Source organism: Syngnathoides biaculeatus, chromosome 16, assembly GCF_019802595.1.
Source record: "Syngnathoides biaculeatus isolate LvHL_M chromosome 16, ASM1980259v1, whole genome shotgun sequence".
Lineage (NCBI taxonomy): Eukaryota > Metazoa > Chordata > Actinopteri > Syngnathiformes > Syngnathidae > Syngnathoides > Syngnathoides biaculeatus.
The window spans coordinates 3,574,484-3,602,394 of NC_084655.1; the positions used below are offsets into that span (position 1 = coordinate 3,574,484).

General features: G+C 39.6%; 1 protein-coding gene across 2 annotated transcripts; it reads right to left on the reverse strand.

Annotated features, from left to right (window-relative positions):
* Positions 1 to 3,004: 3,004 nt before the first annotated feature.
* On the reverse strand, positions 3,005 to 26,899 carry prmt1 (protein arginine methyltransferase 1). 2 transcript variants are annotated; one of them, XM_061846384.1, is made up of 10 exons: positions 26,747 to 26,899; positions 25,303 to 25,398; positions 25,045 to 25,200; positions 19,174 to 19,237; positions 18,945 to 19,087; positions 15,608 to 15,695; positions 14,855 to 14,970; positions 14,607 to 14,757; positions 10,287 to 10,408; positions 3,005 to 4,093 (listed from the first exon to the last, which is right to left on the reverse strand). In XM_061846384.1, exons 1-10 carry the CDS (start codon positions 26,771 to 26,773, stop codon positions 4,010 to 4,012), a joined length of 1,047 nt encoding a protein of 348 aa, XP_061702368.1. In that variant the 5' UTR covers positions 26,774 to 26,899; the 3' UTR covers positions 3,005 to 4,009. The 2 variants fall into 2 exon arrangements, with proteins under 2 accessions (XP_061702368.1, XP_061702369.1); XM_061846385.1 differs by having other exon boundaries at positions 25,303 to 25,389; positions 26,747 to 26,871.
* Positions 26,900 to 27,911: the final 1,012 nt, after the last annotated feature.

A 27,911-nucleotide genomic window follows, 5' to 3' on the forward strand; every position in this document is an offset into this window, starting at 1 on the left:
ACATTAAAACATTTAATTTTATTGTTTTTTGCAAACTTATAGTGAAAATGTCAACAAACTTTTCTTTTGACAAAAAAAAAATACATTAACCAAACCACAACAATGATAAATTATAATTTGAAAGCCTGCTTATAAATGTTTTTTTTAATTCACAATCATATCCCCGTTCGTTTTTCGTGGTGTAAAACTAATTGCATGCACAATATTCTTTTTCGGTGCATGCTAACAGCTGAATGATGCTCCCAAACAGTTTGATGGAAGTTATTTTGCTCCTTGTATTTAAAATACAGAACTTTTTTTGTGCACTGTATTCTGATCCGTCAGCCATGATGAAGGTGTGCGACGGTGGAACTTTAACATTGCTAAGTGAATCATTAATTGGTCTAATATATTGACTGATTTAAAGTACATCAAAGGCATAACTTTTGCTTCATCAGCTTTTCGGTATACTCGGGAACATTGCGGTGTGATTCTTATTCTGTTAAACTGACAGCAGAGATGCATTCCAATGGATGGCTAGCTGCAGCAGAACATTATCGATGAGAATTTTAACTTGCTCTCGGTTCGATTTGTTTAGCAGTGTCAGCTCATTCCTTCTCTCTTTGGCGCTATGCACTAACGAAGTACCGATCCCGATTCCCATCTTCCATCTGCGTATAATTCCAATTGCTTCCAAAAATGACGTGCTGAATGTGACACGTGAGGTTGTCCAGCTTCCATTCTATCTGCAGTTTTCCTTTCGTAAACTTGGTGTCTACTTTGGCTTCGCAACGCACGTGTCTCTCTTTTTTCCTTCTTAATTTTCACAACGAGGGTAAACCTAAGTAGAGTAACACACTCATCCTCGCTCTACGTTGCCCAGACCGCTTTGCTATCCCAATACCGGTAGTTGGCGGCGAATAAGGAAGCTGTCATTGTAAACGTCGGTTGACGGCTAAAGTACGTAAGTGCGTATGTGAATCTGATGCGGTCACTCATTGAATCATATTGTAAAATGGCACAAACTCCGTGTTATATTTTACTTTTAATTCGGGTAGTATTTTTATTTCTATTTTTTTGTGGTCAACGCAGAACGCCTGTGCGCAGAGACCACATCGGCAGTGCGCAATTTAGAGGTAATATTGCAAGCGGCTGTCTCCTCCAGTAGTGACGGAGATATTCAAGTTACATTTTTCATACCTGTCAACTCGTATGGTTTAGCTGTAGTTCATACGGATTTTGAGGTGAATTTTACATATACGGCTGTATGTCACAAATCATACAGATTCTGAAACTGCAGACCCAAAAAGTTCTTGTGGTTTCGCAAGTTTCTTGTCACAGTCGGTCGAGCTCACTCGCGGAGCGTTTGCTGGTGTTCTGGCTCGCACATCGGCAGGGTTCACTTCCTCCTCCAAAGTGCTTCCTCAAAATAGCCGATGACATTTCCCTCCCGGCTGTGTGTCCGGGAGTCCGCCTTGAGTTTGGTACGTTAGAGCGACACCTTGAGTTGTGTTACCTCTCTTACATGCAAACCAATGTTCCATCATCCCAGCAAAATGATGGAGGCAGTGCTTTGTTTACCTCACAGCAATGCAGACTGTGAAAGGATATTCAGTGGAGTCAGAAAAGTTCACAGAATTCAGAAAATCGCTTGCTCCAGAAACACTGACAACATTATTGCAGTGCAAAGTCAATACGGATGGATGCTGTAATTTCAAGCCAAAGGCTCAGCATTTAGAGTAGATTAAGAAAGTTACACATGAATACAATTCCAAACACAGTAATGCCACTAAATAGACTTTAATTAGACATTAACTTCAGATATTATCATTATGGGGATCTACAATAAAAATCATTGAAAAACTTTGTGTTTTTACCCTTCGTTATTTTGATATATAATTTGCTTCAGTATGCTATAAGGATTTTTTTGCTTTCTATAAGGATTTTTTTTTTTTTTTGGGTAGTTTATACAGATTGGCACTCCGAAAAGTTGACGGGTATGATTTTTACATGTCGAACAAATAAAGTCGCCGCTGTTTATTTCTGTGCGCTGATGCAGTTTTTCTGGATGAAATAGTTAATCACGGTCAAGATATTAAGTTTCCTGAAAAGATGAAAAAAGAGAGGTCCTAACTCCAAAATTAAATAGAACAAAAACTCAGGATTTGAATACAGTATAGTAAATGTGCATTAGAGTAAAACGTTAAATTGCATTACTACCAGAAAAATAGTCCCTTCCAAAGTATAGGAACACAAAATGTTATGCCATCCTCTGTAACATCTAGATGTAAATATGTACATAGATGTAAATTCCATTAAAGAAAAACTAATTATGAAATTGTCACATATTCATCTTTTGATCTGAAACCCAAATGTCTTCAATATACAAAACAAATTGACCATGCAGCTCCAAAACCTTTGGAGAGGAGTTTCATGGCATATAGTAGTCACAGAATGTCATACATGGGAAGACTTTTTTTTTTTTTTGTTTAAAACAGACTCTATTCAACATTCGTCTTTGTTCAAGGGATTTGCCCCCAGTCCCAACAGCCCATCAACCATTTAACGAACCGCTTATCCTCAACAGGGTAATAGTTATTCTGGGACTTACATCTGATGAGTCTGGGCAAGAGATAGGGAACATCTTGAACTCATCGCCAGCCAATTGCAGGGCAGCTAAAGACAACCATTCACACTTTTCTGAGGATCCATTACACTACTCAAAATAGCAAGTTTTCACCAGTCATTAGTGACATTTGCCAACGCAAATCACCGTTCGATACACCTGAAATTACTTCCTGGCTTGGCAGACACACACACTCCGAAGCCTCAGCACAATTTGGCCCATCACTTGTAAATTCTTAAAATAAGTTCAATTTGAGTCTTGGATAGTGTAAACATAAAATGCCACATTTAGCAATTCCACATTCCCTGTTTTTTTTAATCATAAAGGATCATGTATCACTTTTAGAATGGTAAGAATTGTGTGAGATGGCTACTTGCACAATAAACCAATCAAAAAGAATGGAGCTGATGCAAAAAGTTTAATTTACAGTTTTAGTTTCACTATAAAAAAAAAAAAAGTGGTGAGTTACGTATGTTGGTCACGTGCCAACAAAGTTCAGTTGAGACAGACTCCAATTGCCTCAGACAAAATATAAAGGGATATTTAAACAGGGGGTCCAAGAAAACACCTATGAAACTGTGCAACTAGTTGGAACCAGACAGTCTTTCTTTCAGGCCCAGCAGTTAACACTTGCATCATGAAAACACTAAAAATGTTAACTTTGGATGTTGACATTTGGTTCTCAAACTGGTTTGACCTGCTAAAAAAACAAAATACAAAAAACTGGGCGAATAGGTGGCACAGTGATGGACACTTCACATCAGACTAGATCGTAGTTAACATGGCCAAGAGTCATCATTGCAGGACTATGGAATACAAGGTAATGACAAAATAGAAGTTGCAAGTGTGTAAAATCTCAAATGTCAGTTTGTCAGCAAGACCTTCCTAAAATGAGCACAATTATCTAGGGTTTATAAAAAGGAAAAAAAAAAATCATAATACTGAAGTAGTTTTTAGCCTAAACATGAGTTCTGCTGCGTTAAGTAATATTAGCTTTTGAAAGACCAAAAAAAAAAAAAAAAAATCCAGATTTTCAGTTTCAACAGTCCAAAGAAACAAGAGCTGTGGCCCAAGAGACAGTCCAAGCTGTTCTGTCAAGAAGGTGTGCGTTTGGGTCTTGAATTTGCAAAGAATAAGGAAACTCAAGAAAACATGCACTTATTGACTACTGTACAATGAGTCTCACTGTCAACCCCCCCCCGCCAAAAAAAATGTGGAAAATCATTTAAATATGGCAAATATTTGCACAAGAAAATTACACCATAACAAATCCTTAAAATGTTGCTGCAAGGGAGTATTTTTTTTTTTTTTTTTTTTAAACACAGACTTCGCCTTCCTGTTCAATCCGTACATGTCAGCCTCCAAAGACAAAACTCTACACCGGGCAAGGGAGGGAAGAGGCCCCTAGCGCATTCTGTACTCTGATGTCTTGGACACCTCACACAGCTGGCCCTTAAAGGCGAGGTCGACAGTGAAGTCCAGGTCTCTCTGCAGACAAAACAACCATGAGTACATAGAAGTGCTTGTGAAAAATCATAGCGCTAAACAATTTGCGTAGTTGTCAAGACTTCCATCATTGCCAGATTACGAGGAGCCGTTATTGGTCCATGAGTGTTTCCGCAATGTCTGTTGTCATGGATGTAGTACTAACGCGTCACCAACTACTGGAGACATATTTCTTGCATTGGTTAGGTTTTCAGACATATTTGGTGAATAAAGATTTTTCTGAATATAGTATATTATGGAAGATACTCCGTATATACAAGTGCATACAGTAAATGAACAAATAATTTAAAAATATGTTTCCCATCAAGTGGTCTTCACAGCCACAAACATCACATCCTAAAATGCGAGCCGCTCACGTGAGGTTGCACAACAGGCTCCTTCCACCTTTTATAATGCATTATATTGGTTAAAACACACGCATGCACACACCAGAAGTACAAGTTTAAAAAGGATTTTTTTTTTAAATTTGTTGTGAATTGCACCACTAAAAATATTTCTAGACACCCGGTTTTGTTTTTCTCCCACATACACCAGCCACGCCGTGCGCTACGTGCCAGTTTTTAATACAAAAACACAAATGTTTATGTAACTTGTTTGACTGAAACACGTAATGTGAACAGCTCAAATACGACAGTAAAGTCATTATTCGTCGTCCTCCTGTTCACTGAACCCACTGAAGTCCTTGTATTCAGTATCAGATTTGAAGAGCCTAAATGTCTGCATGTCACAGCATTTCAGCCTCTTTCATGCCCTCGTCATTATATCTCAAGGCAGTTACCGCTGAAGTTGTGTTGCTCTCCTTTGGTATCAGCCCAGCCCTTCTCAATCCGTTGATGGTAGATACTTTCAAACTGCTCCACGCATTTAAAATCCGCTAGCAAACCTCAGACGATCTTTGCATGCGACCAGATTTTGTAGAATACTTCTCGCTGCTGCTTATCCAAGCCTTCCGCTCACTGTGGAGTGTCGGTTTGAAAGCACGATCCACGCGGATGTCCAGTGGCTAAAAACTGTACCTCTGGGAATCATAGCTGGAATGTAGTTTGATCTCCTGATGGCTGCTTTCGCAGAATCTGTTATGTAGCCCATCATACTGTCCAAAACAACCAAAGCTTCTTTTCAATGAAAAAAAAAAAAAAAAAAAAAAAAAAATCCTCCTGGGCACCGACTGTAACAGTCAGCTTTTCAGCTATTAAACTTTATATCATCCAGCCATTTTTGTTAACTTTAACGACTATGCCTTCAGCGAGTTTTTCTTTTTGCAAACTGATATGCTTAAAAATAACCAATGGTGGAAGCTTTTATCCAGAAGTGGTCAAGCTCAAAACAGACACGAACTCTGTTCTCTTGTTATTTTTACCACTCTTCTTCGATGAATGATGGAGGTATTCCTCTTCTAAGGACGGGAGGCATCTGCACATCCCCATAACTTTACAGGGATTGGCCATGTTTAAGCAAACCTTTGAACAAGTTTTGATTGTACGTTTATTGATCGCCACTAACAAAAAGAAAAAACATTTAAACTGAATCAGAAAACAGGTCGTGGGGATCACGGCGCCCCAAAAAAATAGCGGCTTCTCATCCGGTATATTGCATACGTAAGACTATTTAGTACCACTTGAGTTTTATGATTGCAGTTAGATGGGAAGAGACATGGACCTTTCTGACCTGTAAATCACTCGTACAATAATAGCCAATCAGATAGCCACATTGTCTTAACCCCTGGATATACACGACCCTCTCGTCGTATTATCATAATAGCAATGCTGATTGTCAGTAGCGTGTGCTTGGAAAAGTTATGAAGAAAATGGTCCTCAGATGCGCTTGGGGAACGTGCAATTTTAATAAAATATATCCTGCTAGGTTAAAAGGGGCCCGGTTGATTCATTTTCCAAAGACTAAAACACAGTTGACGTAGTGTCTACGATGGATTAAGGCTTGTGCAAGACCGCACGTACAACTAAGTGTAGACAATATCAACAAACACAAAGCTGTATGTTCAAAAGGTAAGTGAGGGAGAAGTATCTTCTGAGTTTGAATTATCACCGCTTTACACATTGCTGGAGAACAACTTTCATTTTGTTAGTGTATCACCGACCTGCTGAATGAAGTGTGTAATGTTTTATGCCGAAGAGTCAGGTTATGGATACATAAATGCGCGATGACATGCAAGAGAAATGTCTATTTGCTCATTTGTCTCACATCAGACTTTTAAGACAGAACACTGGGTTCGATTACAAGCAAAGTCAAAAGAAGGTAACAACAAACACAAGGCTGTATGTTAGAAGGTAAGTGAGGGAGAAGTATCTTTGTTTGAGTTTAACTGAATTATTATCAGTGCTTTATACATTGCAGGAGAACAACTTTCACTTTGTTAGTGCATCCTGACCTGCTGAATGAAGTGTGTCATGTTTTACGACGATGTGTGGTTAGTGATACGTAAATGTGCCGTGTCATGCAAGAGAAATGTCTATTTGTCTCACATCAGACTTTTAAGACAGGGCACTAAGTTTGATTACGAGCCAAGTCAAACGAATACACCCACTCACTTATAAAGACTGCAATATTACTTGTGATCTTAAGTAAAAAGTACTCACCCTGCATTACATGCACAGTACGATTCCACTATTTTATTCTGTTGGATTTCAGTATGAAGTTTGTGAGGCAAACAATCGCCAACATTTTGCTACAATTCTGACATTGCGTCCTGCTCCGTCCAAAATCTTAATTCAGTGTCCATAAACTTGCGTGAAATAGTTGAGACCTCTCTGTAGAACTCTTGGACAAGTCTGACGCATTTGGCAAAAAACATACCCAAATATTATCTGGAATACACGATAGAAAATTGACTTCAAACACGTTCTGTTCAATCGTCATTTTTGAAGCTTGTGGGACATGAGTACGGGGGCGGAGCTTAAGACAGGCATCGGAAAAGTTTTTTTTTTTGAGCAAGCGTTGGCTCAGAATGTCTGAGGTAAGAAGAGTATCAGATCGAGTGATGAGGCTGAAACTAGAAATTGAGGGTGTTATGTATAATGTGATTAGCGGCTATGCCCAACAAATAGGATCTGACCGAGTTGAAAGTGAAATTCTGGAAGGAACTAGATGAAGTACCCAAATTGGAGCCGTATTGTTCGCGTTAAAGCTACTCAGCCTAAGTTAGCCTAGTCTAGATTGCTGACAACAAAACGCGTCTGATTTCTAATATTTACTGAGGAAAACAAACGCTAGTATCTACACGTCCTGCAAAACCTACGTATTGTATACAACGAGGATCGTGAGTACTCATAAGAAGTTGGGCGAGTGGAAACGTCAACTTAAACATGCTTATCGGCCTAGTATTCCTTAGCTTAGCTTGCTAACAACGAGACTAGTTTGTGATTAATTCTTTGATGTTGAAGAAACAAACGTGGACTCAGCCTTCAACTACTAGTGTGAGAGCCATTGTGGTTTGAATCTCTTCCATCCCCATATCCTTTAATTCACCATATACTTTATATTTTGCACAGAGGTAGTATGTGATTTGTGTACCTTATGTGCTGACTGTCTTTATGTGAGTGCTTTTATTTGACCTTAACTTTAACATAGATTAGGTACGATGTGAATTGTGTATCTTATGTGCTGACTTTTGTTTATTTGATAGCTTCTTTTTAAAAATCTGCAGCCCGTCGGGCAGCACTATATTGTTCTACCTGTCGGCCGGTCCCAAGTCCAGATAAATGCAGAAGGCTGCGTCAGGAAGGGCATCCAGCGTAAAACTGTGCCAAAAATATATACGAATTCAATTACACTTAGGTCGTGGCCCAGGGTTCCTACGCCCGCCCCCGGAACTGTTCATAGAAATTCAGATAATGTAGGTTGAAGACAAAAAAAGAGGAGGAAAGCTACTTAGTCGGCAGAAGAAGAAGAGGAATGCACAGACCATACAGCTGTGTGTAGGGATGTTGAATGTTGGGACTATGACAGGAAAATCTCAGGAGTTAGTTGACATGATGATTAGGAGAAAGGTTGATACATTGTGCATCCAAGAGAGCAAGTGGAAGGGGACCAAGGGTAGGAGTTTAGGTGCAGGGTTTAAATTATTTTATCATGGAGTAGATGGGAAGAGAAATTGAGTAGGGTTATTTTAAAAGAGCTGGCTAAGAATGTATTGGAAGTGAATAGAGTATCAGATCAACTGATGATGAAATTTGTAATTGAGCGTTGTGTATAATGTGATTAGTGGCTATGCCCCACAGGTAGGATGTGACCTGGAGTTGCAAGGGAAATTCTGGAAGGAACTAGATGAAGTAGTTCTGCGCATACTAGACAGAGAAAGTTGTGATTGGTGCAGATTGTAATGGACATGTTGGTGAAGGAAACCAGGTCAGTGAAGAAGTGATGGTAATTACGACATCCAGGAAAGGAACTTTGAGGGACAGATTGGAGTGGACTTTGGAACAAGGATTGGAAAAGTCAGTAGTGATTACTTTTTTTTCCCCCAGAAGAGGCAGGAACATAGGGTGACCTACAAGAGCAAAGGTAAAAGCCCACAGGTGGAATATATTTTGTGCAGATGATGTAATCTGAAGGTTACAGACCCCAAGGTAGTGGGTGGGGAGGGTATGGCTGCCCGAAAGCATAGGATGGGGGATATGTAGAATGATTCTGGAAGTGGAGAGAAAGATTAAGACAAAAGGTAATGCAAAGAACCATGTGGTGGAAGCTGAGAAAGGAAGAATGCTATGCGGCCTTTCGGAAAGAGGAGAGACAGGGTCTCGGTGGACAGGAGGAGCTCCCAGAACACTGGACTACTCCAGCCAAGGTGATCTGAGAAAGAGCAAGAGAGAGACAGGAGAGTACTTTGTATGTCTTCTGGTACCAAAGGGGAGGAGACTGTGGCGGAATCCCAAAATACAGTAAGTCATACAAGAGGTTGACGAGAAAGAAGCGGGACACAGAGGAGAGGCAAATGAAATACATTGAGATGTGACATAGGGAAAAGGTAGAGGTGGCAAAGGCTGGTACCAAGGGTGTGCTAAATGGAAAGAATACTTCAAGAAGTTGATGAATGAAGAAAATGAGAGACAAGGAAGAGTAGAAGAGGCAACTGTGATGCACCAGGAAGTGGCAATTATTAGTAAGGGTGAAGTTTTAAAAGGCACTAAAGAGAATGAAAAATGCAAAGGCAGTTGGGTCTTGACATACCGGTGGAGGTATGGAAGCAATTTGGAGAGGTGGCTGTGAAGTTTTTGACCAACTTATTCAACAGAATATTATTAGCAGGCGAGAAGATGCCTGAAGAATAGAGAAAAGTGTGCTAGTTTCCCATTGTTAAGAACAAAGGCAGTGACTCACATTTGATGGGCGTGATCACGCTCACACGCCATCCCACTTGCAAATCTGCAGTCGAGCACGAAAAATCCCACGTGTAAAATTTATGAGTACAAAAAAAATAGATATTAAGAGACGTCGCTTATTTTGTGTAGTCTTGACAATTTACGCTTTTATTTCATAAGCACTGGTAACAAAACAAGCCTGATCCTATAATAAGTATTCACCCGAAAATAGGAAATTCAAGATAACCATGCTGAGCATGTTTGGAAGTGATGCCAAAAGCAAATGTTCTGAGTTGCTTCACGTACTGGGTACTACGTCAAAAGTCAACATAATGAGGAAATTCATTTACACCAGTGTACTCAATGTGACAGTGTACTCAACAATCGCAAGGCAGTTTTGGAGCAGACTTAGATGGTTTGGACATTTCCAGAGGCAAGAGAGTGATTATATTGGTAGAAGGGTGGTGAGGATGGAGCTGCCAGGCAAAAGAGTAAGAGGAAGACCAATGAGAAGGTTGATGGATGTTGTGAGGGAAGACATAAGGGCAGTTGGGATTAGAGAGGAAGATGGAGGTGATAAGTTTACATGGAAAAAGATGACATGCCGTGGCAACACCTAACGGGACAACCCGAAAGGAAAAGAATAAGACTTGTATGAAAAATGTTAGGTTATGAATGAACCATTCAAATGAAAAAAAAATTTTAAAAATATGGTAAGTACAATGTAATGACCGTGCCTTTTTGTGTCGTGTAATGATGTATTTCTATGCTGTTGTGCAAACTACTTCATTGAACGCAGTTTGGTAACTCGCATAGGGACCATTGTATAGCAGCTGCTTAAAACGTGAAAGGCTTACATTGTTTTTGACATTTGGCTTCATGCTGATAGTACCCAAGATCTCTTCTCCAATCTTGACCGTCAGGTAATCATCCAGGTAGAAGACAGTCTGCTTCCAGTGGGTATAAGGGGACTCTGGGCCTGGGTGGGGACAACCAAAGTTTAATGGCATGGAAGCAAGACAAATTTAGCGCAGTGTGTGTGTGTGTGTTGGGGAAGGGATTGGCAGACTCAAAAATTTCTGGTTCTGGCAATATAATAAAAACAAACATTTACTGCACTGACATTTGTTACAGACGAACGTACTGTTGGCCAGTGAAAAACATTTTACATTGCCAAAAATGACAGGCGTTCATCTGTCAGTGATTTTTAAGACATGATGAAGGCCTCTTTATACTCCCTCGGGTGACAACGCCAACGATAGCATCAAGTAACCTCTACATAGTTTGCTGCGCAAACAAAAAGTTCATGCAAAAGAAAGTTGCAGAGCTCATTTCACGTGACTGGTCAGTTTTAGACAAATTCTGCGATGATGAACTCAGACGTTCTCCCGGCTCCACATACCACATATGCCGCTGCCTTCTTTAATCGATTTTGCAGCATGATTAAATGTATCATCATCTAGTCAGTTAGGTCCATTTGTTCAAGCAGACATTGTTGCCATTGTTGCGTCGTTCCTTATTACGGAAAAAGTAAAAAACTGCTACCATAAATGACCAAAAGGTGCTGCGGAAACTCCACTTTGTGGCATCCTAGCCAATACCAGCCATAGGGACATCACTGATGTGGAAAGGAACTGGAGCACATTTCAAACTGCGCGAATGGATTGCGATGCCGTGTAAAGTCTAACTACATGTGAGATAGTCGCAGTTACCTCAACGCTGTCACCACACAAGTAAAAAGATGTCTCGCATTTTTTAACAGCTTATACTGTTGCGTGTGAATTTAGAATAAATCCCCTTGCTCAAACCAGCAAAATAAAGTACGTAAGAAAAAAATAAAGAATGAATAACTAGGAACAAAGAGTCACTGATGGTGTTTTGGTACACACGCCTGGCTTTGGTCCAGGAAGCGTGGGATCGATTCCTGCTCAGTGACGGTGTCGATATCTGCCCTGCGACTGACTGCCGACCAGTTCAGTGTGTAGTCCGCCTTTTGCCCGAAGCTAGCTGGGATAGGCTCCAGCTTTCCCTTCACCCTTGTGAGGATAAGCGGCTTGGATAATGAATGGATGGATGACTAGGAACAAGCTGTTTGGGTTCTGCACCAACTAAATGGGACAAGACCTGAGGTGGACCACTATCCCCAGAGGCGTTGTCGTGAAGGACTCTGGGCTGTGCCAGGTCCTGAGGCAGAATCACTGAAGGATCTTAACACGCGGCACCTTCCGTCTTTAAACTGACTCTTAATGATTGAAACATTGTACAGCATCTTGCCATCCTAATGAACATAGCACAGAACCACAAAATGTGATTAATGCTGCCTACTCAACATCCTTTGCAGCCTGTTAACGAGAATCCCCTTTACCTGGAGTCCATTCTCAAGGTTTGGCTCATTTTCTTTAAAATGCCAGACAAAATGATTTGCCAACTTTCACTGGGCAAGGGTGAAAGTATCACAATCCACTGTTTGAAGAGAGCAGAAGAAATAGACCATAATCACAAGACGCAAATCACTCATCAGCAAAAAAATCCGAGAAGGCCATATTGGATTTTGCAAAGTAGTGACAGAATTATGTTACAATGGTCCGGGATAGGTATGAGGGCAGCAGAACAGTAGTAAGGTGTGCTGTAGGTGTGACAAAGGAGTTTCAGGTGAAGGTGGGACTGCATCAGGGATCAGCCCTTGAGCCTCTTCCTGTTTGCAGTGGTAATGGAAAGGGTGGCAGATGAGGACCATGATATTTGCAGATGACATTGTGATCTGCAGTGGGAACAGGTGGAGGAACAATTAAAAAGGTGGAGCCATGCACTGCAGATGAAAGGAATAAAGATTAGCCGAAGATAATAGATGTGCATGAATGAGAGGGGTGAAGAGGGAAGAGATAGCAAGGGTGGACGACAAATGCTTGGGGTCAAGAATCCAGAGCAATGGTTAGTGTGGCAATGAAGTAAAACTGCTCCAACCAGGTTGGAACAGCTGGTGGTATGTGTCAGCTGTTATGTGACAGAAGAGTGTCTGGTAGGATGAAAGACAATGTTTATAAGAGTGGTGAGGCAAGTCATGATGTACAGATGTGAGGCCATGGCGCTGAAGAGACAACAGGAAGCAGAGCTGGAGGTGGGGGAAAACGAAGAAAAGATGAAACTGTGCCGACCCCTAAAGGGACAAGCCAAAAGGAAAAAGTAGGGATTTCACACGATCTTATTACGAAACTAAGTGCCTATATATCATCATGGCCAAGTCAAAATAATGAGCTGATTTGCTTAAAACATGATTCAGTGTCATCCATACAAAGCCAAACGACCGAGCCAGCCAGTAGAGCACATTGCTTCATATGAGTGTAAACTCATCCGGGTGGTTGCATAACCCATATGACCATCCAAGTATGTCGAAAGAAATACAGTAGTACCTCTAAATATAAACATCTAGCAATAAAAAGTTCAAGTTAGAAACGCCTCATCAGAAAAATATCGTCTCTAGTTCCGATGGAAATTCAGGATATGAAATGATGCTTTTTGATTCCCTTGGACACTTAAGGGTCACCGAATCATGCTAGTGTTGTCACAAGCCAACACACACTGGAAAGTACAACTCTTCGTGAGTTTTTTTTTCTTTTTTTAATTCATATTTTTTCACCACAGGCCTTAATAAACTTGGGTGGAATTAAATTGTGTGCATGGAAACGTTTTTACGTTTTCTCTCTGCTGTCAAAGTTTGCCTCATCCTCCGTCGCCCATGATGCGGTTTTGCTACTAACTCGCCCTTCTCTTCGTATAGTTGCCCAACGCCAAAGGTAAATGAAATTTTTTTTTTCTTTACATTATGTACTTTGAATGTTTACTTTATGGCAGGGGGTGGAGTGGGTAAACGGAGGGCTGGAAATGGATTACGCTATTTACATGTAAAATGTGCTTCTACTTATTAAAATTTCACATTACAAAACTAATTCCAGTGTGTGTGTGTGCGTGTGTATATATATATATATATATATATATATATATATATATATATATATATATAACTGCCCCACGTGCCTTAGCATTCCAACTCGCTATCAATATAATCAACTGGAAGAGATTGAGGGGCCTTGTGGTTCACGCCAGCCTTCTCAGCAAATTCAGACCTATGGCTCGGGTTCGGTTGCCGTGGACCTCCGCTTCCCAAAGCCAGCATCCTGGCTCGTAGCGGCCACCACTGAGAAACCGCAAGGGCTGAATCTCCCCGTGTCACCACTCCCCCAATCTCCTCTGTCAAATTGTTTCAGCATATTGTAAATACCACTCTTTAGTGGTGTACTCGTGAGCCAAACGTCATTGGGGATTGAACATCACATGGAAAGGGAACATATACCTCTGCAATTACATTCCATCAGTCCCAAAATGAAATAGGTGAAAACTCAGTGTGACAACAGTATTTTCTTTGTCATGGGCCCAAAGAAAGCCATCGGCACTACCAGGAGCAAAGAAGAGGACAATTGTGCAAACCAAAGTGGATTTAGGGAAGGTGATAAATCGCTACTTAACTAGCATTGCATGGCTAAGTCGACTACCCTAAAGAATAAGACTGTAATAAAAGGCAGCAAGTGTTGCCAATGGTGTGACTAGTAAAATAAAGACCACATAATAGAAATGGAGAAGCTACCGGAGAATTGCCCAGTCAAATCATGGAGGGTGACTTCGGCATAACACTTCCTCCTCCTCTCTCAAGTCCCTCCGATGCTTTCACACCGCACCCAAAAAGATAAAAGACACATTTAAGTTGCTTTTAGTTTAAGCATTTCTTATTGTTTAAATACAGGGTGTAGATGTTTCTACATAAATAGACATTTACTATTTGGAGGTGGGGAATGGATTAAACTCATTTACATTTATTCTTATCTGGAGAAAAAAAAATAGTTGAGGTTGAACACATCAGACTTTGAATACTTGTTCAAACACTTGAATTAGGTACAAACTCCAATGTTCCACTGTACTAAAATATGACGAGAACCGTAGTGACAGCCCAAGACAAATTGAAGACCATGTGTTTCAAAATTGTCAGTGTTTTACATTTGAAATTTCAGTGATGACTTCACGACTGCGTAAGCGACATACAACAGCATGTTTTTGTTTTGTTGGAATACAGTATTTTTTTTTTTTTTCAATACAAACGCGACAATAAGCAGGGTAACTCGTACTTGTGGAAAAGCCGGTCCTCTTGTGACAGCGGGTGAACTCGATGTTGAAGTAGGTAACGAGTGCATGGATATAATCGTTCCGCTTCACTTGAAGGCAGAACGGTGAGGTAAAGGTTAAGTCATCTGGCTTCACCGTGTAGATGTCGACTTCCTACACGCACAAAAATAAGATTAAGCCAAAAAGTTAAGGCATAGACTGTACATGTACAAAATAATTCTACATAACATTGCTGTCATCTTTCACCTACCTTGATGAGGCAAGCGCTGCTGACCAGCTGCTTAGGATCCACGACATCAACTAGGGGTTCCTTAATCGCCACCTCCTTGATGCACGACATGTCAAATCCATAAACATTCTCCCACCCTGAAATACACAGACCAGGCATGTGTTAACAAGCAGTGCTTCATTTCAGATTTCGCTTCCTAATTCTTCCTTGAATTTATACTGTAAAGTGGCAATTTAACCAATTCTAGATCAAAGTATTGTATTGTTTATTATTTACAATAGTGTGTGATGAGTGCATTGTTCTTTCCTGATAGCCCAACTTGTTCAATGAAGTTGGCTCGTTGTGTTCAACAAACAGATTTACAAATCATAAATCAACCTATATTTAATTGAGCAATATTCTAATCATTGTATTCTGTTATGTTTAACAACAGCTCAACTTCATTGGAACTTAATTCGAATTTTTTCTTTATATTCATGTATGGCTTTTCTACACACCCAAGGTGTTATAAAATTCCATGTGTGTTGACTTTGGCAACAACATTGGCGTAAGATTGCTCCATCTTGTGAATGGATCAGGGTAATGGTTACTGTTTTGTTTGTTTTAACTCACTCATTGATGATTGTCCCAAAAAATCCTGATCATGTGAAACCTAATGTAAATATTACACACATATATGCACGTGTATATATAACTGTGTGCTGGCTGAATTGATCATAATGTAATCCATCACAATTCCTGACTTGTTGACCAAGATTGGGACAGGTGACTTACAGTGAATTTTGTAGTCCTTGTACTGCCTGTCTTCAATGGCGGTCACATAAAGAGTTGCCCTGTCTGGAAAAATGAGTCCATCTTGCTTCTGTATGGATACAATTGAAGGTGACATGAAAACAAATTAAAAAAAAACCTGAATCAATGCTGGAGTTTTACCGTATTTTCTGGTGCATATTGGGCACTCCCCACCAAAATGTCAGTTAATGGTGCACATTAAACATGGGTATAGGGCGATTATGGGAAGGAAAAAAAAATGGTCATGCTTTATTCACCATCTAGGGGTATTGAAATAAATGTAAAATTTTACTCCAATAGACCACTTTCACCTACAGGTTATGAGGTGTACACTTTGATTCTAATACGTCATCGCCACCCAGAAGTTATGAAAAAGGTTTAGCCTTTCATTCCAAAATGACAGGGGCCCATATATGACTGCACATGTACAGCTGTGTTCATGGGTTTTACATACCCTGGTAGAATTTGTGAAATATTTCTGGTGACTGAACCAAACCCATCATTACTTTCGTGAAGGTTATATTTTGTTTGATAACCCTTTTCTGAAATGCTTGACCATTTAATTTGAAATCTCATTAAGATAGAATTAAATGAGCTTCACCTGGCCCCTTCATGTTTTCTTCAAAATATTGGGCCCATCTTACAAATTCTGCCTGGGTAATAAAACGAGCACAAACGTGTGTACTTATTTACTAAATACAGTGAAGAAAATAAATATTTGTACACCCTGCTATATTGCAATTTCTCCCACTTAGAAATCATGGACGGGGTCTAAAATTTTCATCATAGGTGCATGTCCTCTGTAAGCATCTCAAAAGAAAAATCCAGAAATCACAATGTATGATTTTTTTAACAATTTATTTGTGTGATACAGCTGCAAATAAGTATTTGAACACCCATCAGCTGGAATTCTGACCCTCAAAGACCTTTTATGCCGCCTGTAAAAGTCCACCTCTTCTTTATGTATTATCCTGAATCAGATGTGCCTGTGTGAGGTTTGTTAGCTGCATGAAGATGTCCACCCCATACAATCAATAAGACTTAAACTTGTAACATGGCCAAGAGCCAAAGAGCTGTCCAGAGACAAAATTGTACAACTCTACACAGCTGGAAAGTGCCAAGCAGCTTGGTGAAAGAAGGTCCACTGTTGGAACAATAATTAGAAAACGGAAGAAGCTAAACAAGACTGTCAATCTCAATTGGAGTGGAGCCCAATGTAAGACATCGCCTTGTGTGGTCTCAATGATCCTTAGAAAGGTGAGGAATCAACCCAGGACAACACAACACAACAGGACTTGGTCAATGACCTGAATAGAGCTGAGACCACTGTTTCCAAGGTGACTGTTGGTAATACACTAAGACGCCATGGTTTGAAATGATGGATGGCATGGCAGTTTCCCCTGCTTAAACCAGCACATGTCAAGGCCTGTATTAGGTTTGACAATGACCATGTGGATGATACAGAGGAGTCGTGAAAGAATGTTTTGTGGTCAGATGAGACCAAAAAGTTCCATTTTGGTCACAATTCCACTTTGGAGGAAGACAAATGAGTTCCATCCCAAGAACACCAGCCCTACTGTGAACCATGTGGGTGGTACCATCATGCTTTGGGGGTGTTTTTCTCCACATGGGACAGGACTGCACTGTAATAAGGAGAGGATGACTGCAGCCATGTATTGATTTAGGTGAACAACCTTTTTCCCCTCACTCACAGCATTGAAGATGGGTCGTGGCTTGGTCTTTAAATAAGACAATGACCGGAAGCACACAGCCAAGAAAATCAAGGAGTGGCTCTGTAGGAAGCATGTCCCGGCTTGGCCTAGCCAGTCTCCAGACCTAAACACAATAGAAAATATTTGGAGGAAGCTGAAACTCTGTTTCTCAGCGACAGCCCAGAAACCTGTCTGATCCACAAAAGATCTGTGTGGAGGAGAACCTGGTGAACAACTACAGGAAACGTTTGACCTCTGAAATTGCAAACAAATGTGACTGTACCAAATATTAACACTGTTTTTTTCAGGTGTTAAAATACTTATCCGCACCTGTATCACACAAATTGACATCAATGGACACGCACCTAGATGAAAATTTCAGACCCCTCCAAAATTTCTAAGTGGGAGAACCCGCAATATATCAGTGTGTTCAAGTAGTTATTTTTTCTTCACTTTAAACACAGGGGATGTGAATTTAAAAATAAGAGCAAGTAAATCTGAACTCCGTGCCCCATTTGTTTCAGAATAATTTAGAAAAAATTAAAACAGATGAAACCAGATGTTTGAATAGTAGAGATGACAGTGGACTTCTGTGAAATTCCTTCCTGAAAAATTCAAATGTGAGGACTAGGGGGACCCTAACCCATTTTTCATCAAAATAAAATTTTTGATCTTAAGAAAAGTTAAATGCACCGGCCTGTCAAGGAATAAACACGAACGGTCTCTGCCCGCAATATTTTGAAAATGCTGAAAGTTTAGTTCAACATAATCGGCGTTCGTGGCAACAAGCTAGCGATACATTGGAACATTCCTGTCGGCAATCGTGACGTATTGTTGGGGGGTGGGGGGCGGCACCACGGGACTGCTGTAAATAGAAAGCTGGCTTGCTGGAACGTCCCTTTATGTGCATGCGCTCGACATTTTGGCCACACCTGAATCAAGCAACGAGGTGGTTTTTTTTTTTTCTTTTAACAAACGCCATCATACATCATGATGACTTTTGACGTAAATGCGCTCGCATTACGTGAAGCAGTTCTGGACATGCGCTTTCGTACATGCTCTGTACGGTTAACTTGGCTTTTTCTGTTTCCGGGGGAATACCAGTTGTTTTGGAGTAGACTTGTTTAGTTAATGTTTATGAAAAATACGTAAATTAATGTCAAGACCACACAAAATAAGCAACGTCTTGAGAGAATACGAGGGGAGGGGCGTTACTGTTACTAGTGTTAGTGCTTCAACATGGCTACACTCGTGAAAGCAAAACAACGAACTCAAACGCATATTCTTTCAATGTTGTCAACTAATATCCAGATTAATTTTAGGCAATTTTTCCTCAATTTTCCAGAGCAATTTTCATGAAAATTAAAAAATCCGGAGGACTTTCATCACTGTAAAAGTACAGGCAGAAACAAAATAATGCATTGTAAAAAATACTTTATACATAGGTTTTTCGACAGTTTTGAGGTGAACTTTGTGGACGCATAATATACATAGGTCCACATTATGCACAAGACAAGAAATAACAGTAATTTTAAAAGTATATGTTCAAATCACAATTTTAGCCAGCAAAAAAGTGGGAAATACACCCTACATAGGATTACACATACCAGCCATTTGTCCCGAGCATAGATTACTGTATTGAGCATGGACTCGTAGAAAAGGCAGTAGCCCATCCATTCAGATATGATGATATCTACTCCATCCACAGGCAGATCAACCTCTTCCACCTTCCCTTTTATAATTGTTACAACTGGAGACGGAAAAAAAAAATTAGTGAAAAAGTTTTCTCCCTGCACACAAATTTTGTCCCATCATTCCAGTTATTAGTTTGCTCACCGTCGTCCATCTTGTTGGCCTTCACTATTTTCACAGCGTAGTCTGAGATACTGCTGCACTCAATCTATGAAGAAATACACAAAGGCAGTATTTTAATTCAAACTTTCCCATGTTGTGGCTTGACTTTACTTGATCATGATTTCTGGGGCCGATCAAGTTAAAAAATAAGATGAGATTCAATCACGAGATGGTGCAAAGTGTCTATTTAAATGACTTGTTCATTTACTTTATATACGCGTGTAATGTATACAGAGTAGCTTCAAAACTATTCTCTAGTCCAGTGATTCGCGACCATTATACTGTTCTATGTTGTGTGCCATGAACAATCTTCAAGTGTGAGGTGAGAAACTAATCAAATTTTACTGAACTGCTCAAAAAATTATTCATTTACAAGTAATGTGTCTTTGTTTCGATGCTAATGCCAGTGAGGCAAAGTGACAGAACAAATGTTCTTCTCTTGGATAGCAGGAAGTGCATACAGTGATTAGAGTGTATCTACTAATTCAATGCAGGGCAAACTGAGTGGCAGGAGCACGTAATTTAACCCATTCGTGGGCAGCATCCCATTTTTGAGACATCATGATTTTCGCGCATTATATCCTTCAGCATACCAAAATATTTAAGTGTTTTAATTTGAAGCCATAATTTGGTATCAGGAGAGGATAACTCATCGGTCAAAGTTACCACGGAGTTATTTCTCTTTCATTCCTGACCCAACATGGCTGCCTCAAGTACACATGGAGCATTTTCCAAGAGAAGGAAAGGGAGAAACGTCAGTATAGAACCAAGTTTGTCTTCAAAATTCTAATCCATCAGTATTATTCATGCATAAGTGTCGTTCTAGAAAAAGAAGTAATTATTAAACATATCTCTAGTGTGTAACACTTCACAGAATTGATAACATATCCGTCCTAGTTTTGGGACGCTGCCCGCAAGAGGGTACATCTTTTTTGCCCTGTCGACTGTAATTTACCTTTCCGACCTGTCAACCACTCGTACAATAATAGCCAATCAGATAGCTGCATTGTCTTAACCCCTGGCTTGACCCACCCCTCGTCATGTCGGACAAGCAATGCTGCCTATCGGTCGCGTGCACTTGGAAAACTTAATGTTATGGAAAAAAAAATGGTCCTCAGATGCGCTTGGGGAACGTGCAATTCTGATGAAAGCTAGGTTACAAGGGGCCTGGTTGATTCATTTTCCAAAGCCCAAAACACAGTTGGGAAAATGTCTACGATGGATTAAGGCAAGCGGAAGAGCACACATACAACTAAGTGTGGACATAATCAAATAACACAAGGCTGTATGTTCGTAGGTAAGTGAGTGAGAAGTAACTTCTGAGTTTGATTGAATTATCAGTGCTTTATACATTGCAGGAAAACAACTTTCACTTTGTTAGTGTATCACTGACCTGCTGAATGAAGTGTGTAATGTTTTACGCCGAAGAGTCGGGTTAGTGACACGTAAATGCACCATGTCAAGAGAAATGTCTTATTTGTCTGACATCGGAATTTTAAGGCAAGGCACTGGGTTCCATTACGAGCCAAGTCAAATGAACACACCCAGTCACTTATAAAGACGACAATGATATTACTTGTGATCTTAACAAGTAAAAAGTACTCACCCTGCTTTACATGTGCAATACGATTCCACTATTTTATCCTGATGGATTTCAATATTAAGTATGAAGTGCCAAACTTTTTTTTTTTTTAATTTATTGTTGCATCAATCGCCAACGTTTCGCTGGAACGCTGACATTGCGTCCTGCTCCGTCCAAAATATTAATTCCATGTACATATCCTTGAGTGAAATAGTTGAGACCTCTCTGTAGAACTCTCTTGGACAAGTCTGGCGCATTTGGCAAAAAAACATAACCCAATATTATCTGGAATACACGATAAGAGAATCCAGTTGAAGCTTGTTATGTTCACTCGCCATTTTGGAAGATTGTGAGGCCTGGCAACTGTAGCTAAGGGGGGCAGAGCTGAAGATCACCAATCAGAAAGGTCCATTATTATTCTTTGGTACTACAGTCATTGTTATGATGAAATGCAGTCATACTTTTATCTCCAAACTTTGTTGATTTTTTTTTTTGTTTTGATTTCAGCGCAATAAAACCAATGTAGAAACCAGATGTAGTCAAACACTTGACATAGCAGTCACCCACATTTGACAATCGTGCTCACGCGCCATCACGTTCACAAATCTGCAGTCTAGCACGAAAAAAGACGCGCATAAAATTTGAGTAAAAAAATAAATGAATAAATAAAGAATAGACATTGAAAGACGTAGCTTATTTTGTGTAGTTTTTACATTAATTTAATGTTTATTTCATAAACGTTAACTAAACAAGACCGCTCCGAAACTATCAGTATTCCCCCAGAAACAGGAAATGCAAGTTAACCGTACGGAGCATGTTCGGAAGTTACAGGTCCCTCGCCTTATGCGAACACATACCGAGTCTGGCGGATAAAGTTTTAAAATGGGGGGAAAAAAAATTGGCAAACGTGTAAATTGGCTGTTTATCCTAGCATACGACTCTGTACTGTTCTAGACCTTTATGTATATTACAAGAATTCGTATTTGATTCCTGGCTTTAGTGTGACAAAAGTATCATCAGAAGCTATACCGGAAGTTGAGCGAATAATTGTTTACATCAGCGACAACGGCATCCAGGTTCCGCTTTCTTGCCATTGGTTAATGCTACCTGTGTATGCTAGGGAAAATTTATAAGCCTTTGGGATTATCTTCTGTAAATCAAAAGGATGACAGTGGTATTACTCCAGCTTGTCAGCTGCCAACTTTGACAGATGACCATTACGTGGGAAAAACGTCCAGACATTTTTGTCTGCTGTCAGAAAATCTACTACTCGTGCAGGGGAGAGGCAAAAGATTCACCAGGAATCGTTTTCTAAATTCAAGTGGCTCAAATTGAGGGAGTAATTTTTTTTCTACCAATGGTGAATTGACAGTGGAAGAAAATGTGTTCTGACACACTGAAAATTATCGGTAGCGCCGAAGTTGGATGACTTCGTGAAGTATCAGCAGATCATGTCAAGTCTGCTGCAACTGCAAAGACGTAGTTCATGTAGAACGCGGCTTCACCAGGCATAACATTGTAAAGACGTCAGTAAGGAACTGTCTCAAAACAGAAAATGTAAATGAACTGTTAATCATTAAAATTGAAGGCCCTGAAGAAGAATTGTTTGGTTTTGGTAAAAGTTTTAGTAAATGCGTGAGCAGTAAAAATGGGAGAATCTATGGCAGGAATTATACAAAAACTTTGTGTTGAACAGTGATGTTAGTCGACAGTCAGGAGTATAGAAGAGGGTTGAGAAACTTTTATTTTTATGACACATCTCTGTCATAATGTTTATTATAATCAGTTACTAATAAAAATATAATTCCTTGTATCACATTTACACATTTCCCGAAAATACAAAAGTGAGTACGAGGGGCGGTCTGGGGGCATGCTCCCCGGGAAATTTTTGGAAAAAAAAAAATGGCTGTGGTGCATTCTGACGATATCTGTGAACAAAATTCAGACGAAAATTGAAAATAAAATTTCCAAGTCCTGACCCAAATTAAAAAAAAAAAATTAAAAAAAAAAAAAATTGGGCAGAAGCTCTTCAAGGGCCAAGACCAGATTTGTTTGCCCCCCATGCCCCTATCACTGGATAGCACAAAATCACATTTGTCATTAAAATATGCCATCTTATCTCAAGACAAATGAATTAAGTGAACTATTCAGTTAAAATACATCTAAAATTGTCCTTATCCCTACATTATACATATTATAGTATAGATATAGAATATACACAAAATATATCCTATAATTTCTACACCGTACAGCAAAACATGTTAAAGAAGTTGATCTGTAGTAATTGACCCCTCCGTACAGGGCACTTAACCACGCCTCCTGAAGTGACGTCACGCCACGTACGCTGACGTAAGACAAACAATTCGTAAAAAATGGGAAATACAATACATTGTTAGACGTGCAGACGCCATGCTTCTGATTTCATTCAAATCAACGATAGATTATAGATTCTAAATACAATACATTCTGAACTGAGAGAGACGCCATGCTTCTGATTTCATTCAATCATTCACACGTAGCAATGTTATGCTAGCGAAGAACGTCTCATTCATTTATACGAGACTTGTATTAAAAAAATCAAAAATAGGGCATATCTTCGTGCAAACAGTCTGGTTAAGCTTCGGCCGCGAGCCAGCAAGAAGCCGACACATTTGTGCAGTGCGATCATCGCTAAATATCGCTCAACAAAGAATAAGTGTGTCAATCGTTCACACGTAGCAATGTTATGCTAGCGGAGAACGTCTCATTCATTTATACGAGACGTGTATTAAATCAAATTTAGGGCATATCTTCGTGCAAACACAGTCTGGTTAAGCTTCGGCCGCGAGCCAGCAAGAAACCGACACGTTTGTGCAGTCGGATCATCGCTAAATATCGCTCAACAAAGAATAAGTGTGTCAATCATTCACACGTAGCGGTGTTATGCTAGCGGAGAACGTCTCATTCATTTATACGAGACATGTATTGAAAATCAAATATAGGGCATACCTTCGTGCAAACATATCTGTTCCGGTTGATATTAGAAGGATTTAGTTGATGATGCGGTCTTCCACAAAGTTTGATCCATCGAAGGCATTTTTCGTACTGGGTCTTCGGTTTTGGAAAGGGTACGAATCGAACCCCACCAACTAGCCTTTCAGGATACCTGTCGTCACTATTACAAAGTCCGTGACTACACCTCTTAACCATATCTATTGTTAAAGAACCCAAATACGCGATAAAATGCTAACAAAACCTATACTGGACCATGCAATGTTGTCTGAGAAAATGGCGGGAGCAAAAACGGGCTTTGGTTTATGCAGATCTCTGGCCTCTGATTGGTCACTGACGCAGATTGCACAATATCCAGGGAGGGGTCAATTACTGTTGAGGCTTGAAGTCTCAATCTTGTGATATCGCATTGTACTGATACTATCGACCAGATTCCTCACAGTCTTAGATATATATATATATATATATGAAAATATATGGTGTGGTCAGTCATGCTCACAAAGTTGCAGGTGTGATTAGGGATGGCCTTAAAATAACTTCCTGGATTAACATAACTGTAAATTAAAAATAAAATACATAACTAAAATAAACTAAAATTTCAAACTCAGAAAAGATCATTTCCAATTTCAACTGATATTAGTACAGCATGATGCAAAACTTAAAATTTTTCAGCAATAAAAATTCTTGATCTGACGAACTTTATCTGAAGAAAAGTTAAATGCACTGGCCTGTCAAGGAATAAACATGAACGGTTTATACGCGCAATATTTTGAAAATGCTGAAAGTTTAGTTCAACATAATTCGTTCATGGAAACAAGCTAGCGATACATTGTAACAGACATTCCTGTCGCCAGTCGTGATGTATTGTTTTTTTTTTTTTTTTTTTGGGGGGGTTTGGGTTTGAATTTCCGTCATAGAAGCCTTGAATCTCAGTGCATCATGAGGCTTCACCTCCCCACCGCTACTTTATTGCCTGTCAGATATTTACAGTAGTATCTCAAAAGAAATGCGAAAAAGCTAAAATTAAACTAGCTTTTGGATTCAAATATACAACGCACAATGGCGACATTAAATGTCCTTTTGCAGAGCCGATTAATTACATCGTTGATCAAATCGATGAATTAGGTGTTGAAGCAAATCGGCCCCAAAAAGAAAAAAAAAAAATGCTAATTATCACTCAATACCAATCTAGCCAATCAGATGGGTGCGAAGTCTAGATATGGTCCCATTGGTGTGCAATTTAAGTAATCACTCCGGTGGGTGTGCAAACACAAACTTACCCCTATAACTTTCTTGGCCCCAGCCTTAGCAGCAAACATGCAGAGGATGCCCGTGCCACTGCCTACATCAAGAACAACCTTGTCCTTAAACAGGTGCTTGTTGTGGAACATCGAGTTGCGGTAGGTCAGAGTCCGCACCTCATCCTTTAGCATCTCCTGTATTTTCCAACAATTGACAAGATTAAAACTGGGTGACAAAAAAAAAATTGACAAGATTGTGCATCTTAATTAAAAAAAAAATGTAAGTGTTGCAATTACTTCGTGGATGCCAAAGTGAGCATATGAGTCAAAATAGTAATCCTTTGATGTCATATCTTCTGCAGCAGGCTTTGCCATGTTCTCCCCCTGAGAAACCTCAAGAAAAAGACAATTACAAGCCACATTAAATCCACAATGTAAACCAAAAAACAAACTCGTGTTTACCGGCTGTGCAAAGGTGAAATGCTTTTTTGGTATGATTCTGAAACCGTGTGGAGTATTTTTTTCTTGTAAAATGATTCCCAGAGATGCCGCAATTTTGGGACAGGACCAGTGCTGGATGGGGTTCACCAGGGGCAGGTAGGCACACCCAAATAAAATATACATCTGAGAATTTCTCATGACCGCAATTCTGTTGGGACTTTGACTGAGCCAAGAGCTAGCTGCAACTATCTTGACCAGTTTCTTTTTTTTTTTTTGAATGCTGGCCCTAAAATTAACATATCACAGTTTAAATTCTCGGCATCACATGCATCTTTGGGTCACTATCCTCTTCCTCCATTTATATCTATAGATCTAGCAGATGACCAACAGCTCTTTAAATTGTCTCTATGTTAATTTAAAAGTGCATTGGTAACTTCCATTCAAAATCCTTAAAAAATATAATTTATAATCTGAGCAGGCAGCCAAACAGTTTCGTCTGATAATATCAACGTTTTCTCCTGTTCGTCCTGAAAAACGTTCGGCTATACTAGAAATAGATCGCAATGAAAGTACAGTATAGCTTCCCTCGCCAGCACAAAGGATGGAAGCACATGGTTTAAGTACCGCGATCTGATCTTGGCCTTGTTCATACAGGGTCAATGGACATTCTCAAAACGAATAAAAAAAAAATAATAATCACACACCATAGCCGATTGTCACCTGTTGACACAGTCACGTATACTCCATGTACATTGTAACATACCTGAGACACCTTTGTCAATGTACTTAGTATACAAGCTACTAATTAGATGAACGTGGGTGGCAAAGGCGGCAAATTACAAAAGAGTGTTCGGAACTGGGCAACACTGAAAATCAAGCATTCCATTTGCCAAGCTAATTAAACGACCTCAAATCGTGGTTCAACCAATAAGAGAGTGAATCAGCATCAGAGGCTAATAGCTAACTAGCTAAGAAGCTAGCATCTTGGTTCCCACGCGGTCCTAAAGGTATCAAAGAAAGCCAAAAACGTTTAAGCTGGAGGACGAGGCCGTTCACATTTTTAAGAAACAGTGTTGTGTCAAAACATAAAAGCGTTAGTAAGAAACTGATTAAGTTATGAGGGTTTAGTAGCCAAGTTAAAATGGATGAAAAAACATAAAGCGTACGTGATGAAAAAAACCAAAAACTAAACCTTTACATTAACTTAGTAAGATTTATCGGTACATAACAAAAGTCCAAAGGGAGCTGTAGTTGCAGAAAGAAGATTAATATGAAATTATTATTTGTTATAAAATCGTACCTCCATTCTCTCAGCTGGCGCCGCCATTTCGATCTTGTGCCTGACTGCGCGAGCTCGAAGAGAAACCAGTGTAACTTGCGCAACCAAAGAAAGCGGCTTCCACTCTTCTTCGCTACCTTGCTTTTTGAGGGGGTATCCAAGCCATCGTTAGGTGACACAAGCACCCCTACTGTCCAAAGCTGGAAACAACACGTGTTTGTGAACCGTTACCTAAGGGGCGGGTAAACTTTAATGCTTTAGTGCCACATTTTCATTTTAAATATGACGGATGGGCAAGGTCGTTTGACCGAGCAAGTAAAAAATACAAGTTCAATTTTCTTTTAAATAATGCTTTTATTACTGCATACTTCAACTTCCTCCCACATTACAAAAAAACATGCTTTTTGGGTTATTTTTCTGCTCTCCTTTAATTTTATTTTTTTTCTCACTGTAACAATATTTGAATAGAACGTACACAGGAATGCGTGCAAACATGCAACATAGACAGCTTCTTAGGTTTACTGAATCAACGGAATCTAAATCAACTTGTCCATACTACATCCTAGAGGGCATTTGCAGCTTGCCATCTATTTTTCAGCTGCTGCACACAACCTATGTCAAAATTAACATTTAACATGGTCTATAACACAAATGTGTGGGGTGGGTGTTGAAAAAGTTAGTCGTAACACCTACATCCCTCATGACTGTGACGCAGCTAGCTACAACAATTACTACTACACTGAAAAAATAAAAACGTCATGTTTGATTGCACATGATTAAAATATGGTTGAAAGGGTGTAATTTTACTCCATTTTCCTAAAAAAAATAATCTAATAATTTGTCCTAGTCTAACACATTTTAATCATGTGCAACAGTGTTTGCGTTATCCATCCATCCATTTTCTGTACCGCTTCTCTTCACTTAAGTCATGTCTGTGCTTGGGCCTATCCTCAATGTCTTCAAGGAAACATCCCCATCCATGCTTCAACATATGCCATTCGGCAACTTGTCGCCGAGTGTTCATATTCACTATGGATGTCTCAGAAAGACAAACACAGCGAACGTACATATATGTGTAGTTAACATACATATATGTGTAGCGAACGTACATATGTGTATATCTTTTTATCAACTTTTGTTTCAAGGTTAGGTTATGATTAAGATATAACATATGTTAGCTACCTCT